Source organism: Ovis aries, chromosome 17, assembly GCF_016772045.2.
Source record: "Ovis aries strain OAR_USU_Benz2616 breed Rambouillet chromosome 17, ARS-UI_Ramb_v3.0, whole genome shotgun sequence".
In the NCBI taxonomy this organism is placed as follows: domain Eukaryota; kingdom Metazoa; phylum Chordata; class Mammalia; order Artiodactyla; family Bovidae; genus Ovis; species Ovis aries.
In genome coordinates this window covers 44,626,534-44,643,460 of record NC_056070.1, presented here as the reverse complement: position 1 = coordinate 44,643,460, position 16,927 = coordinate 44,626,534, and the positions used below count along the sequence as shown (strand labels likewise).

General features: G+C 46.5%; 1 protein-coding gene across 5 annotated transcripts; it reads left to right on the top strand.

Annotated features, from left to right (window-relative positions):
• The first annotated feature begins 12,882 nt into the window (after nucleotides 1-12,882).
• P2RX2 (purinergic receptor P2X 2) lies at nucleotides 12,883-16,434 on the top strand. 5 transcript variants are annotated; one of them, XM_027980233.3, is made up of 12 exons: nucleotides 12,883-13,092; nucleotides 13,426-13,561; nucleotides 13,667-13,738; nucleotides 13,832-13,907; nucleotides 13,978-14,074; nucleotides 14,250-14,330; nucleotides 14,440-14,578; nucleotides 14,965-15,095; nucleotides 15,316-15,406; nucleotides 15,525-15,590; nucleotides 15,684-15,761; nucleotides 15,954-16,434. In XM_027980233.3, exons 1-12 carry the CDS (start codon nucleotides 12,917-12,919, stop codon nucleotides 16,056-16,058), a joined length of 1,248 nt encoding a protein of 415 aa, XP_027836034.1. In that variant the 5' UTR covers nucleotides 12,883-12,916; the 3' UTR covers nucleotides 16,059-16,434. The 5 variants fall into 5 exon arrangements, with proteins under 5 accessions (XP_027836034.1, XP_060256682.1, XP_027836033.1 ...); XM_060400699.1 differs by lacking the exon at nucleotides 15,525-15,590; XM_027980232.3 differs by having other exon boundaries at nucleotides 15,684-16,434.
• Nucleotides 16,435-16,927: the final 493 nt, after the last annotated feature.

Below are 16,927 nucleotides of genomic sequence, written 5' to 3'. Positions count from 1 at the left end.
TGTGCTGCAGCGGAGACCCGGCACAGCCAAGAAAGAACTGGGGCTGGGTGCTGACCGAGTGTCGGAGGTGAGGGTGTCAGGGACCCAGGACAACTCCAGGTTCTAGGGAGGGGCTCTGAGGGACTCTGTTCTGCACAGCATTTCAAGGGCCCACCACTGCCAGCAAGCCCCTCAAAGCTCAGTGGCCCAAAGGGCAATCTGTGACAGCCTCTCTGGTGCTGTGGATTGATGGGGCTGGACAGGGAAGTTCTCCCTGGGACTCACACAGCAAAGGGCAGTCAGATTGCGCCAGGCTGGTGAAGTGACCTGAAATGAAGTCTTTTCCACCAAGATAGCTGGAACTGGACTGGCTGGGGTGCCTCCCTGACAGGGCTTCCTCACAACACTGAGTCCCAGGAGGACCCAGGCCAGGAGCCAGCACCATCCCCAGGGAGATGCCTGGTCAGTATAGGAGATGGAGCAATCCTCCCAGGGCTGAGACCCAGGAGCAGACACTATCCCTCAGGGAGGTTGCAGAGGGTGAGGAGGGGCTGCTGGCCATGGGATATGGTTTCTTACAGGGGTTAAGGAAGACAGTCTAAAGCAGATCTCTGTAACATACTAAAAACAATGAATTATATACTCTAAATGGGTGAATTGTATAAGCTGTGACTTTTATCTCAATGAAGCTGTTTAGGAAAGGAAAATTTATTTGAAATTTTACTTATAACTTGATTGTTGTATACATTTTAAAAATTCTACTCTTACTTTACTTTTATTCTTATCAGAGAGTAGCATTTCCTTTTACCAAAGGTTTTAGAATTCAGTTGAATAACTTGATTTTTTTCACTTGTGAAATGACTTTTTAAGTAAAAAACAAACAAACAAACAAAAAAACCTTTATGGGACTCAATCCTCCTAAGACTAATTTCTTTAACTTATTAATTTTTAAACCGTTTTTTAAAAATTGAAGTACAGTTGATTTACAATGTTGTGTTAGTTTCTGGTGTACAACTAAATGATTATATACGGGAATCTCTGGTGGCTCATAGTAAAGAATCTGCCTACAGTGCAGGAGACACGGGTTCGATCCCTGGGTTGGGAAGATTCCCTGGAGAAGGAAATGGCAACCCACTCCAATTTCTTGCCTGGAAAATTCCATGGACAGAAGAGCCTAGCGGGCCGCAGTCCATGGGGTCGCAAGAGTTAGACACGATTTAGCAACTAAACCACCCACCGCTATATGTATATAAAGAGAGCGACAGAGAAGCTAGAAATCAACTACAAGAAAAAAAAACTGCAAAAAAAACCACAAACATGTGTCCATGCTAAACAATATGCTACTGAACAACCAGTGCTGAGCGGAGACTTGCATCCGCTGGCCTCAGGGCGGGGGTGGGTGCTGGTGTCAGCCACAGCTCTTAAGGGACCCATGCTCTTAGCTCTCCCCCTCAACCTGGCCAGCCTTCTATCCACTCTTTGTCCACCTCACACTGTCTGCTTATCTGGAGCCTCCACAACCTACGATCCTCTAGTTAGCTCTGTAGGTGAGTGGGTGAGTGGGTGAGTCCGTCCACTTCAGTGGGGAGATAGCAGAAGGTCTCCACTCCAGAAGGAGGACCAAGTGGCATCCTAGAAATTACGTTTGCCAGAAATAAAATGGGTATCTTGCTCACTCTCTTTTACTCCCAGTTCTCAGTCAGGTTGGCCCCTAAATTAAAGAAGGGATGGTGGTTATCACAGTGAGCCGACAGATACCGTCTCCAGGGAACCTGCGCGGGGACACATCTGAGCTGGAGGCTCATTTGTCTCTTTTGAGTACCATGACTTGAAATTTAAATCAGGCCAGATTAGATGATGTCAGTCGGAATGGATTAGGTTTTAAGTTAATAAATGAACTGGCACAGAACTACAAACACAAACATTTAGGAATTTTGCTACATACATATATTCAGGAAGATTCGCTATAACAGACAAATCTCAGGAAAAGAGAGGCAGAAAATACCTGTATCCGTAGAGTCAGAGAAAAGACCAAAGACTGATGCAGAAAATGACCTGAAACACTAACAACCTGTCTCTTCGAGAAAACACAGATGCCGCTTACTAACCAGAGGAAGGGCCATATGAAGAAGACAATAAGAAGAAAAACAAGAGTTTTGTATGATAGTTCACTGTATCTGCCTACTACCCTATGTATGAAAAATAAAGGGGGTCCACACAAAGGTAAGGCTTCCCAGGTGGCTCAGTGGTAAAGAATCTGCCTGCCAATGCAGGAGCTGCAAGAGACACAGTTTCGATAAGCTGGCTCAGGAAGACTCCCTGGAGAAGGAAATGGCAGCCTTCTAGTTTTCTTGCCTGGAGAATCCCATGGACAGGAGGACTTCAGTCCATGGGGTCACAAAAGAGTTGGACACGACCGAGAGACTGAGCATGCATGCACACAAAGGTAATCTCCAAATACGGCTTTTTCCTTAGGAAGAATAGGATCAAGCGCATAAGAAGGGTCCCAGTGTGCGCGATAACCACTATCCCTTCTTTTATTTAGGGGCCAACCTAACTGAGAACTAACAGTAAGAGTCAGAGTGTGAGCAAGATACCATTTTATTTCTGGCAAAGCTACTTCTAGAATGCCACTTGGTCCTCCTTCTGGAGTGGGGACCTTCTGCTTAATTGCAAATCATGCATCAAGCCAACAATTCTGATAAACACGGTAATTCAAAATGAATAATAAATAAAGCTTGTCCACATTCTGTCAGCTAGGGGGACTTCTGGCTCATGTAATGCTTGCTCAGTTTCTAATGTCCCATGTCCTAAGTGCTTTGGGACTGCACACACTCCACCTTCTGTTTTTCTTGGAATCGACTTTGTAAAGGTCATCACTCCAATTGCATTATTTCCATGTCATAGAAAAATACTCTCCACCAACAATGGATCCAGTGTAGCTGGCTATGACTCAAGAGGATCTATATGTTGGCATCCATTTAATTGAGGAATTAACAATGGGATTGACCAGTCTTACACACTTAGATGGAGAAGGAAATGGCAACCCACTCTAGTGTTCTTGCCTGGAGAATCCCATGGACAGAGGAGCCTGGTGGGCTACTGTTCTCAGGGTCACAAAGAGTCGGACACGACTGAGTGGCTAAGCACAAGCACACACTTAGAACAACCTCATTTGACAGTACACAAAAAATGAACCTGCTTCCTGGTAGAAGGCTGATACTACACTAAACCCATACAAATGACATGAAACCAGGTGCAAAGCGAGATTAGATTTTGCCAGAACAGATGGAATTCACATGTAGGATAACAAGTGTCAGAGAGAATCAAGTAACAATCAAGCTAAAGAGAAAGACAAGAGAATTTTATTCAAGCCAAACCAGAGTTCATGACCTAGGAAACATTATCAGAAGCTCTGAGAACTGCTCCATTGATCGAGAGTTATAGATATATTTTGAGACAAGGAACTGTGCACAATTCATCAAAATTTTGTTTTAGTCATTTATGCAGGTACAGAAAAAGCTTTTGGTCAATGTGACCCCTTGAAAAAGATGAAAGATTCATTTACAAAATGAAAAAGGAGTATTAATCTTAGAATCACAATACTATTATCTGAAGGAGACCAACTTTTCTCAAAGGTTGATTTCCTCCTCCTGCTTTGAAGAGGTCTGGTTAATATATAACGTGGATGGATGTACACTGCCCATTGAGAACAGTCTACCACAAAGTGGGAATGTCATTTATTTTGTTTCTTCCTGTCTTGGTTAGATTATCCTGCCATAGAAAACTTATGAGATTTCATCATCACAAGTACTTCTTTCTATTTTCTAAAAGACCAGCCTCCAACCCTAAAATCACATCACCATAGCAATAGACATGTGAATTATGACATGTAGGCTTACCTGATACTCCAGTGGTTAAGAATCTGCCTGCCAATGCAGGGGACATGGGTTCAATCCCTACTCCGAGAAGATCCCACATGCCGTGGAGCAACTAACCCTGAAAGCTGCAACTACTGAGCCTAGAGCCCACTTTCTGCAACAAGAGAAGCCACTGCAATGAAAAGCCCACACACTAGAGAAGAGCCCCCACTCTCTGCAACTAGAAAAAGTTCACACAGAGCAATAAAGACCTACCATAACCCAAATATAAAGTAAATAAATAAATCTTAAAAAATTATGGCTTGTGCTGAAAAGGAAGCTCTCATCAAATTTTATGTTAAATTTATAAAAATAAACAGGACAGTGAGGAATATTTTAATGCCCAAGAAATATTTTAATATTTATTTATTTAACTTTTTATTTGACTGCCTCCAATCTTAGTTGTATCATACAGGATCTTTCCATCTAGCATGGAGACTCTCTAGTTGCGGCTTAAGGACTCACTAGCTATGGCGAGTGGGCTTCATTGCCTTTCAGAATGTAGGATCTTAGTTCCCCGACTGGGGGTCACACCTGTGTCCCCTGTGTTGCAAGGCATATTCTTAAACACTGGACCGTGAGGAAAGCCCAGGAATGTTTTATTTTTTTCATTTTGTTTTGTTTTAGTTATGTTACTAAAATTTAATAAGAAAACTTTGTATAGCTTTCATCTTTAATACATTTGCTTACTTTATCTTGTTCTTAATCATTATGACAAGACTAAAGCAGAAATCCTGTGCTCTATGGAATACACATGATGGAACAATGAAGGGTCATTTCAGCACAGAAGAAAACACTTTGAACCAGCAAAACCTGATGTTCAAGATCAAAAACAGTCAGAAGATATGACCAAGAGTTACTTAGTTTGAGACTCCTAGGGGTTTGTCAACTATAAGAGGATGAGCTTTTTACTCTGGTCTCAGTAATGAGATATGCTATTTTATGCCAAGTGGGCTGTTGTGCCAGGTGTGGGGTTAGTCTAAGCATGTTACTCACTCTGTTAAATGGACTGGAGGCCACAGATTTCTGAGAGTGTATGCACTGGAGCAAGGGCTGCTGGGCCGTGGTGCAAGACAGAGATGACATCAATGTCATAGCTTACAGGTCAACCAAAAACATTTAGAGATCTTTCAGAAGAAATAAGAAGTTTGATTTAATATTTGCTGTCAATGATCCACCAATTTTAAAAGCCTACAATCTGAAGGATAATTTCTTTCATTTTAGTAACTGGATCTCCTGATTATTTACCTCTGATGAAATTCCAATGCTATGCCAAGGTATGGTGCATCGTTTACATTAGTTCATATGAGAAAAGATCTGTAAAATAGCCATATGTTAAATCCTTCAATAGGGCTGAAGGACATTCAGACTTTACATAAATAAGGGCTTAGCAAAGTCTGTGGGTAGAAAGGGATTGTGATCACTGATCTCTTGGGGAAGGATGAGAAAGCTACAGCCAGCAGATAGAAAGTGGCACTGAAATGAGCTCTGAATCTCCCCATTTTATGAGGCAGTTAGTCATCTTTCTTACTGAATCTTGGTCAGGCATTCCCACTAGTAGACGACTGACATTTCACAGTAGCCACAAGAGGGGACAAAACACAACACTGGAGAGAGAACAGCACTGACAACATCAGAGGCAGGAAACAGGGAGGAGAGGGGGAGCTAGAGAGGCCAAGAATGCAGGCCAAAGTGGAGAAGAACAGATTGATTAGGCTGCTGGTTGTAAAAAAATCCAATTTTGTGCCCAGTGCAGTTCCCACAATGCCCTTTGTGAAGAGGCATCTCTGAATTCAGGCTGAAAATGCAAAATAATATTAAGTATGATAACACTGCAAGCCTATCATGCCTCCAGTTCAGTTGCTCAGTCGTGTCCGACTCTTTGTGACCCCATGAATTGCAGCACGCCAGGCCTCCCTGTCCATCACCAACTCCCGGAGTTTACTCAGACTCATGTCCATCGAGTCCGTGATGCCATCCAGCCATCTCATCCTTGGTTGTCCCCTTCTCCTCCTGCCCCCAATCCCTCCCAGCATCAGAGTCTTTTCCAGTGAGTCAACTCGTCGCATGAGGTGCCCAAAGTACTGGAGCTTCAGCTTTAGCATCACACCTTAGCACTGTATAATTTCATAAGCAATTTCCAATATTATCATGCCTCATTTAAATAAAAAGGAAATTGAGGCTTAGGTGGAATAAGGGACATGCCATAAGTCATATCAACCATGAGGCAGAGCTGAGATTCAAAACTATCTCTGTCTTTTTTTAAATTGTTTTTTGCTGCGCTGGGTCTTCTTTGCTGCATGGGGATTTCTCTAGTTGTGGCAAATGGGGGCTACTATCTAGCTGTGCTGCTAGGGCTTCTTGCAGTGGCTTCTCTTGTCACCAAGCATGGGCTCCAGGGCTCCAGAGCACAAGCTCAGTAGTTGTGGTGTGCTGGCTTAGTTGCTCCCTAGCATGTGGAGTCTTCTCGGACCAGGGATCAAAGCCGTGTCTCCTGCACTGGCGGGTGGATTCTTCACCACTGAGCCATCAGCGAAGCCCTGTCTATCTTTAGTTCTACACTGCATTACCGGGTGGGACACAAGGTCAATCAATGATCAGGCCTTTGTACAAAAAAGAAACATCTGACTGTAAGTACTGTATGGAGTTTTAAAGCAGTGGACTTATTTGATAATTTTATTAATCAAGGAGTGTGTGTATGTGTGTGTGTGTGTGTGTGTGTGTGTGTGTGTTAGTCCCTCAGTCATGTCTGACTCTATGCAGCCCCATGGACTATAGCCCTCCAGGCTCCTCTGTCCATGGAATTCTCTAGGCAAGAATACTGGAGTGAGTTGCCATTCCCTTCTCCAGGGGATTTTGTGACCCAGGAATCGAACCCAGGTCTCCTGCACTGCAGGGGGGTCCTAAACCATTTGAACCACCAGGGAAGCCCCAGTCAAGGATAAAGTATTATTAAGTTATATAGTGCCTTGGTATACAGCCAGCTTGGGCTTCCCAGGTGGTGCTAGTGGTAAAGAACCCACCTGCCAGTGCAGGAGATGTAATAGACGTGGGTTTGATCCCTGGGTTGGAAAGATCCCCTGGAGGAGGGTGTGGCAACCCACTCCCGTATTCTTGCCTGGAGAATCCCCTGGACAGAGGAGCCTGTCAGGCTACAGACACCATAGGGTTGGAAAGAGTGGAACACAACTGAAGCGACTTAGTGTACACATGCAGCTAACTTATCCTCATTACTCCCCAGGTGGCAGACTGGATGAGGCTGTGGCTTCCTCAGCTGGGAAGCTGGAAAGACCTCTGCTGTCATGGCGTTCCCTCTTCTGCCCTCTTCACCTCCAGCCTCCCTCTGATGTGACCCTTTCCACATGCACCCCGAGGTGTTTTGTTTGTACTCTCCAACTTCTGTGTGTTGCTCTTCTTTCCTCAACTTGCTTTCCTCTTAGATTGCCTTCACTACACTTGATTCACACTCAAGACCCACTTTTCACATTTCTCTCCATCTGCCTCAAAGTCTCTGCATTTGCCAATGCAGTCTTCTCAGGATGTTGGACCACTAGGGAAACTCACTCTCCCCCTCATCTTCGGGTTGTACTGTGCACAACTTTCCTGGGCTCAAATATCTTCGCCCACTCTGCCCACCCTGACTACATGGCCGTGCTGGCCAGGTCCTGCTCATTGCTGTGGTGTTAAGGTTGGAGCTGTCGACACAACTCACCCCTCCAGAGATTCTCACTGCCAGGAAGAAGCAGTCCACTTCAGGGTGAGGAACAACAGTGACTGTGACATGTTGGACATCTCAGTGAGGCAAGAGGACATGCAGAGTCAAGGATGAAATGACAGGAAGCTGTCTGTGAGGGGAAGCTGACTAGGGCAGCACGGGCAGCCCCTCTATCAAGGGATAAATTGACACGATTGTTGGCTGAAGCAAACACATATCAACCAGAATCCCAGGGGGAGATCCGTTTGGACTGCTTTAGACCAGTCTGAACTTATACCAGTCTGGTCCAGTTTAGACTGGTTTGATCTGGATTAGGCTGGTTTGATCTGATTTAGACCAATTTCGGTTTTAGGCTGGTTTGAACTGGCTTAGATCGGTTTAGTTCAGCTTAGACTAGCTTATATCAGCTGTGACTACTTTAAATTTATGGAATGCAGCTAACCTCTGAGATGCAGCAAAACATTTCTAAGTAAAAAGTTTATAGCAATACAGTCCTGCTTCAAGGAAAAAGAAAAATCTCACGCAAACTACCCTTACACCTAAAGCAACAAGACAAAGAAGAACAAACAAAACCCAAAGCTAATAGAAGGAACTAAATCATAAAGATCAGAGCAAAAATAAATGAAATAGAAATAAAGTGATAGCAAAAATCAAATCAAATCAAAATAAAAGCTTGTTTGTTGAGAAGATAAACAAAATTGATAAACTTTTAGTTAGACTCATCAATAAAAAAGAGAGGACTCAAATCAATAAAATTAGAAATGAAAAAGAAGTTAAACTGACACTGCAGAAATACAATGGATCATAAAAGAATACTACAAGCAATTACACACCTATAAAATGGACAACCTGGAAGCAATGGACAAATTCTTAGCAAAGTACAACCTTCCAAAACTGAATCAAGAAGAAACAGAAAATATGAACAGACCGATCACAAGGAACAAAATTAAAACTTGTGAATTATTTAATCACAACTAGTGATTAAAATCTTCCAGGGCTTGATAGCCTCACAGAGATGAGCTAACATCTATTTCTGTCAAACTAAAAAAATTGCAGAAGGAGGAACACTCCTAAGTTTATTCTATGAGGCTACCATCACCCTGAAATAAAAATCAGACAAAGATATCACCAAAAAAATACAAAAAAATTACAGGCCAATATCTCTGATTAACATATATGCAAAAATCCTCAGCAAAATACTAGCAAACAGAATCCAACAACACATTAAAAGGATTTTACACCACCATCAAGTGGGATTTACCCCAGGGATGCAAAGGTTTCTCAGTATGCACAAATCAATCAATGTGATCCACCACATCAACAAATTGAAGAATAAAAATCATATGATCATCTCAATAGCTGCAGAAAAAGCTTTTGAGAAAATTCAACATCCATTTATGATTTAAAACAAACCTCCAGAAAATGGGGCATAGAGGGAATCTAATTTCACATAATAAAGACATTATTAAATTTTGGATATTAAATTAACTATTGGTTTACTAGCTTTTGAGAATTTTTTCATCTATATTTTAAGGAATTAGTCTGTTATTGTCATGTCTTCCTTTTTTCCCAGAAAGTAATACTAGCTTTGTAGGATGAGTTGGGATCTGTTCCTTTCTTTTCTAACTTTTAAAAGTTAACGTTTAAAGAAGAATTAACACCAATCCTTCTCAACCTTTTCTAAAGAAATTGAAGGGGAAGGAACACATTCTAATTCATTCTATGAGGCCAGTATTACACTGATACCAAAGACCTACAAGGAAAGAAAACTACAGACAAATATTTCTCATGGATATAGATGCAAAAATCCTCAATAAAAAAATCCAACAGCATATTATAAGGATCATACACCATGACCAAGTGGGAATTATTCTAAAAATGCAAGAGTAATTTGGCAATGAAAGTTAGTCAGTACAATGTACACATTAATAGCATTCAGGGCAAAAAGCGCATGATTATCTCAACTGATGCAGAAAAAATTTTTCTTACAAAATCCAACATTCTTTCATGATAACAATCAGAGAAGTGGTAAAAGGCAGGAACTTTCCGACATGATAAAAGGCATTTATGAAGAAGCCACACCTAACATCACACTCAATGGTGAAAGAGTGAAAGTTTTTCCCCTTGCATCAGGAAGAAGACAGGATGCCTGCTTTCACCACTGCCATCCACACTGTGTTGGAAGTTCTAGCCTGAAAGATCAGACAATAAAAATAAAAGGCCTCCAAGTCAGAAAAGAAGAAAAGTCTGTTTGTAGACGATAGGGTCATTTTTTAAACTTTTTATTGTGTATTGGGGTATAGCCAATTACCAATGTTGTGATAGTTTCAGGTGAACAGCAAAGGGACTCAGGATCCATTCTCCCCACACTCCCCTCCCATCCAGGCTGCCACATAACATTGAGCAGAGTTCCCTGTGCTATACAGTTGGTCCTTGTTGGTTATCCATTTTAAAATAGGATCTTATATACAGAAAATACCAAAGAATCCACAAGAAAACTAGTAGAACTAACAAATGAGTTCAGCAAATTTTCAAGATAGAAGATCACCCCACAAAAATCAGTTGTGTTTCTACACACCATCAAGGAACAATTAAGAAATTAAGAAAATCATTCTCTTAAAGTAGCATCCAAAAAAATTACACAGGAATAGATTTAGCCAGGAAGTGAAAGAGTTTTAAAAATAACAAAATATTGCTTAAAGGAATGAAAGAAGATGTAGATAAGTGGAATGACATTCCATGTTCATGTATCGGAAAACTTAATATTGCTAAGATACTACTCAGAGCAAACTAGATTCAATGCAATCGCTATCAAGATTACAATGGTCTTTTCTGCAGAAATGGTACTACTGATCCTTAAATCTGTATGGTATCGCAAGGGGCACTGAATAACCAAAACAATATTGAGAAAGAAGAACAAAGTTGGAGGATTCACATTTTCCAGTTTTCCTATAAAGCTATAGTTATCAAAACAATGTGGTGCTGGCATAGGACATACAGATAGAACAATGGAATAGAATAGACAGAAAGACCAGAATAAATTCTATGCCTATCAGTTCAGTTCAGTCGCTCAGTCACGTCCGACTCTTTGTGATCCCATGGACCGCAGCATGCCAGTATTCCCTGTCCATCACCAACTCCCAGAGCTTGCTCAAACTCATGCCCATTGAGTCAGTGATGCCATCCAAGCATCTCATCCTCTGTCATCCCCTTCTCTTCCTGCCCTCAATCGTTGTCTTCAATCCTCCTGTCTTCAATAAATTGTCTATATCTGTAGACAATTGATTTGCCACACAGGTGCTAGACTCTCAGTAGGTAGAGAATAGTTTCTTTAACAAATGGTGCAGGAACAACCAGATATTCACATGCAGAAGAATGAAGTTGGAGCCCCTAGCTCACATTGTATGCAAAAGTTAACTCAAAATGGATCAATAACCTAAATATAATGTCTAAAATCATAAAACTCTTAAAAGAAAAGAGGGGCAAAATTTCACGACCTTGCATTTGGCAATGGATTCTTAGAAATGACTTCAAAAGCAAAAGAAACAAAAGAAAAAAAAAGGATAAATTGGACTTCATCAAAATTAAAGACTTTTGTACATCAAAGGTCATCACCAATAAAGTGAAAAGACAATTAATAATGGGAGAAAATATTTGAAAATCATATATCTGATAGGGGTCTACTATCCAGAATACATAAGGAATTCTTACAACTGAATAATGAAAAGGCAATCCAACTGAAAAATGGGCAAGGGACTTGAACAGACATTAATCCAAATAAATTATATAATTTCACCCAGTAGGATGGCAATTCAAAGTGAGTGGAAAATAACAAGTGTTTACAAGAATGTGCAGAAATTGGAATCCTTGTATATTGCTAACTGGAATGTAAAATGGCCCAGCTGTTTGGGAGACATTTTGGCGGTTCTTTAAAAAAGTTAAATACAGAACAGAATTACCATGAAAAAAGAAATTCCACTCCTAAGTATATATGCCAAAGAATTGAATGTAGGTGTTCAAATACTTGTACACAGATGTTCATAGCAGCACTAGTCACACTAGACAAAATATAAAATACAAAAACTCAAACCTCTATTGGTGGGTGAATAGATAAATTGTGGAATACCCATACAATACAATATTATTTTGCAATAAAAGGGAATGGAGTGCTGGCACATGCTACAACCCAGATGGACTTTGAAATCATTATGCTAATGAAAGAAGTCAGACACAAAAAAGGCAAAGATTCTTAGTCCATTACTTGAAATATCCAAAACAGGTAAATCCTAGAGAGACAAGGTATATTGGTGGTTGCCAGTATGTGGGAGGAGAGGGGAATAGGAAGTTCTTGTTAAGCATGGGTTTTATTTGGTGATGATGAAAATGTTTTGGACGTAGATGATGGTAGTTGCAAACTATTGTGAATGGACTAAATTTCAACAAATTGTTCATTAAAACGGTTAATTGAATGCTGCGTGAATTTCATCTCAAATGTGACCTTTATCGTTTGTGAAACACTATGATATCTGAGATTTGTTCCAAACTAATGAAGTGAGGGTAGAGATACAAAAAGTGAAAACAAAAACAAAGCACAACAGAGTCGGAAATGGATAGAAACCTGGAGTGTCAAGTTATTGCCGAAATCCTTGTGAGAAGCGAGGCTGGGCGCTTGGGTGGAGGAAGAGGCTAGAACCGAACAGCGCCGAGGTGTGTCTGTAGATAAAAGCAAGAAGACTGGGGAAAGAAAGAAATCCAGATTTTTATGTGAACCCTGGAAGCAGGGGTGTCTTTGCCGAGCTGCGGAGAACCGAGGGCGCGAATCAAGGGTTGCCCTTGGGAAATTATCTCCTTGTACACCTTAAACTCTACTTCACGTGCCAATTGTATCTCAGGAACATTGGGGAAAATATACATATATTTATTTTTAAAGAAATTCGGGCTTAATGCGCGCTGCACATTCGACACCAGTGGAGAAGCCGAGGAGGCGGGCCATGCTCGGGCGGCTTCCTCCCGCGTCTTTAAGTGTCTGGTTTCCGAGGGACGCGAGGGTTTGGTCCGTCTCCACACCCTCTCTGAGCGGTCTGGGGCCGAAGGCTGCCGCGACCCGGGCTCTGCCGGCTCGGGGTCCCACCTGGTGACACCTGCCAGGTGCGCTGGGCGTCTCCGCCCCGCGCCGGGGCTGCTAGGGGACTGATCGGGGGCAGGGAGAGGCGGGATAGGGCGGGGCGCCCGAGGCCACGCCCAGGAGGCGGTGCCCGGGAGCCCCCCAGCCCTTGCTCCCAGCCCTATCGAGCTCCGGGCCATGGCGGCCGCCGAGCCCAAGCCCCCAACGGGGGCGGCCGCGGCCCGACGCCTGGCCCGGAGCTGCTGGTCCGCGTTCTGGGACTACGAGACGCCCAAGGTGATCGTGGTGAAGAACCGGCGTTTGGGCATCGTGTACCGCGCGGTGCAGCTGCTCATCCTGCTCTACTTCGTGTGGTGGGTGTGCACGGAGCCGGGCGCGGGGAGGGGGCGCCTGGGGCGTCCGGCGGGAGGGGATGTCTGGCGGGTTCACGAGGGTGGGGAGTGCTCGAGGCTAAGGCTGCTCTGAAGTCCCAGGTTGGAGGGGCAGCTCTAGGCTCTGAGCAGGGAGAACAGGTCGCAGGGGGTGGAGAACGCGGGCTGGCCCCTCGGGCCCCCGCAGAGCCTACCCAGCCCTCGAGAGGCGGTGACGCAGCCTCGTTCCCGCCGGAGTCGAGCTCATTCGGCATGGGAGACGTCCCAGTCCTGTCCCAGGATCGTCCCGAGAGTCGGCCCTGCCCGTCCGCACAGGTACGTGTTCATCGTGCAGAAGAGCTACCAGGACAGCGAAACGGGCCCCGAGAGCTCCGTTATCACCAAGGTCAAGGGCATCACCTTGTCCGAACACAAAGTGTGGGACGTGGAGGAGTACGTGAAACCACCGGAGGTGCGCAACCCGGGCCCCGCCCTGCACCCCGCGCACCCTGAGGGTAGGGCTGATCGGTGGCCGAGCTGTCCCCGCCGGCCTACCGTCCCTTCTTTCTGAGCCCAGGGAGGCAGCGTGTTCAGCATCATCACCAGGATTGAGGTCACCCCCTTCCAGACCCTCGGAACATGCGCCGAGGTGAGGCTGCCTCGAAAGCAGAGCTGGGATGGGAGGGGCCCTGCCTGGTCAGCTGCGCCTGTCCGGCTCCTGAGCAAGCGGTCTTTTCCCTAGAGTATGAGGGTCAGCAACGCCACCTGCGACTCGGACGAGGACTGTGTGGCTGGGCAGCTGGACATGCTGGGAAACGGTCAGTGTGCGCCAACTGGGGGTGGGGGCGAGCCGCGCCCCTTGCCACCTGAGCGCGCGTCTGCCCGCAGGCCTGCGGACTGGGCGCTGCGTACCTTATTACCACGGGTCCTCCAAGACCTGCGAGGTGTCCGCCTGGTGCCCGGTGGAAGACGGGGCCTCAGTCAGGTGTGCGCGCCCGGTGACCCCACCCACCTGGGACCAAACTTCGTTCCTTTCTCCTCACTGACCAGGGGAGTTGGGATTTGTTGGGGGAGGGGGAAGGGAAGGACAGAGCAGCTGGGAGGCTGGGAGAGGCTTTGGAAGGGAAGGGAGACTAAACACGCCCAGTCTGCCTCCTCAGCCAATTTCTCGGTACGATGGCCCCCAATTTCACCATCCTCATCAAGAACAGCATCCACTACCCCAAATTCCAGTTCTCCAAGTAAGAGCCATTAGGGTGTGGTGACAAGGGGTGGGAGTTGCCTCTTGGAATGTGTTGTTTGGGGGTGCATGGCTTCTCAGCATCTGATGCCAGTGGGCCTTGTCCTTAGGGGCAACATTGAGAACCGAAAGGGTGGCTACCTGAAGCACTGCACATTCCATGAGGTCTCTGACCTCTACTGCCCCATTTTCAAGCTGGGGTACATCGTGGAGCAGGCAGGGGAGAACTTCACAGAGCTGGCACACACGGTGAGGGTGCCCGAGAGCGGGCAGGACAATTGTCTGGCCAGGTGCTGGCTGTCACCTGCATACAAGGGGTCTTGTTACAGGGCAGTCCCTTTTCAGTTTTGGCCAGCCCCAGCCCTGCTCGGGTAGAGGAAAAAGAAACAAGATCGGCTGACCCATCTGGGTGTGTGGCTGCTGCTAAATTATTGACTCCTGGTCACAGTTGGCTGCTGGCACCCCTTGTGCCTTGGAAGCAGGGCACTCAATAAGCCCCCCTCCCCAGAGTTGCCCTGAGCTGCCTGGGGTGCCCAGAATATGCACCCCATGGGCAACCTCAGTAGGACCCCAGGGCTGTTGAACGTCCCCTGTGAGCCCGTCCTGACCCGTCTCCTGTATCCACTTCTGGGCAGGGTGGTGTCATCGGGGTCATTATCAACTGGGACTGTGACCTGGACCTTTCAGCGTCAGAGTGCAACCCCAAATACTCCTTCCGGAGGCTGGACCCCAAGCACATCCCAGCCTCATCTGGCTACAACTTCAGGTATCTTGGCCTTCAGATGCTGGCTCCTTGTCTGCCCTGGCTATGGAGGTCTGAGAACCAACAGGGCAGGTGCCTCAAGACCCAGGGATGCCAGCAGTTGATGGTCTTGGAGCCACCCCATTGGGCAATGGGCACACCCCGCTGCCATGCTTCCCAGCGCTCTTGCACCCGGGCCATCCCATCCTAGGTGCTGATGTGCTTCTGGGTCATTCTGCCCTAGGTTTGCCAAGTATTACAAAATAAATGGCAGCATTACCCGCACACTCATCAAAGCCTATGGGATCCGCATTGATGTCATCGTGCACGGGCAGGTAGGCCAGCCCACCCTGCTTACATGGGATCTGGGCTGACCCAGTCTTGGTCTCCCCTACCACAACCCACGCCTCCCTTGGGCCCCACTCCTATCTAAGGTAGTGCCTTTGCCCCCAGGCGGGGAAGTTCAGCCTGATTCCCACCATCATTAACCTGGCCACAGCGCTGACCTCCATTGGGGTGGTAAGAAAAGCACATGGGTTGGGGACGGGTGTGTGCCGGGGCGAGATGGGGGGCAGGTGCCAGGCCCTCATGCATCTGTCTTGCTGGCCTCAGGGCTCCTTCCTGTGCGACTGGATCTTGCTAACATTCATGAACAAAAACAAGGTCTACAGCCATAAGAAATTTGACAAGGTGTGTACTCCAAGTCACTCCTCAGGCAGCTGGCCTGTGACCCTGGCCCTTGTCTTGGGCCAGGCCCCTCCCCCACCCTATCCCTGCTCTCCAGACCCAGGCCAGGCTGGCCAACTGCAGGGTGAGGGGCAGAGCCAGGCCTGGGCTGCCCCACCCCCATGGCCTTGCCCCACCTCTGCCCCATCTGAGCAGATGGTGGATGCTCCCGAGCGGGGTGCGGGACCAGGGCTTTGCGCCTCCGAGCCTTCCCAACAGGACTGCGTGCTCACAGACGCCCGAGGTTTGGCCCAGCTCTGAGCCTACTTCCACCTTCTGCCACACTGCACTTAAGGCCCCAGGCGTGTCAGGGACCCCTGACATCTGAGGCCCCAGCACAGCCCCTGGCTCTCCAGGGCAGCACAGCTGGGACCATGGACATGGGCCCTGCCCATACACCTCAGCAAAACCAGCAGCCAAAGGGTCCCCATGCAGCTAGACCGGGGGGTGACATGAATGGGATGACGACTCCTGCTCCATCTTCGCCCCCAACTGTAGCAGCAAGTCTCTACCTCCTCCCTAGCTGCCTTCCTCCCAGGCTTTGCTCCTGCCCACCCACCCAGCCCTACCCAGACCTTCTGCTTGCCTCACAGCTAAGAAATCACACATCTACTGTCCAATAAAACTGTGACCAGAACCTTCTAGCCTCATCTTTGGGGGAGAAGCAGCTTGAGGCTCTTGACAAACACACCATGGCAGGTCCGCACCTGGCGGGCAGTGGGTGTGCTTGGTCCTCATCTTCCCCCAGCCAGCCTGGGCGCAGCGTGTGGATCATCTGCCCCCAAATCCAGTCAGGTTACAATCAAGTCTCAAGGGGGGACCAGTGGTGGGGGGCATGTAGGCTGAGTGCATCCCAACAGCTGTCCTTCAGCTTCCTGTAGGCATCACCCCAGACCCCAAACCTCAAAATAGGGGGAAAAGGGTGGTACATCTAGAGGAGGAAGAAAGCCAGGAGGCGGGCAATGGGAACTGTTCCCAAGGATAACAAAAGCTTAGGTTGACACCAAAATGCCCACCCAGAACCCGAGGCTCTATTTAACATGGGGACGGGGGACAGGAGTGGACACAGCAGCAGGGCGAGGTTGGAACAGCCAGCATCAGCCGGATCAGGCCTATGGATAATCTGGTTA

Bases quoted from the DNA above. Each gene is read 5' to 3' on its own strand.
- P2RX2 (XM_027980232.3), top strand. From the start codon at position 12,917: ATGGCGGCCGCCGAGCCCAAGCCCCCAACGGGGGCGGCCGCGGCCCGA. The intron at 13,093-13,425 runs GTGGGTGTGCAC...CCGTCCGCACAG, and splicing joins ATCCTGCTCTACTTCGTGTG to GTACGTGTTCATCGTGCAGA. The intron at 13,739-13,831 runs GTGAGGCTGCCT...TCTTTTCCCTAG, and splicing joins CCCTCGGAACATGCGCCGAG to AGTATGAGGGTCAGCAACGC.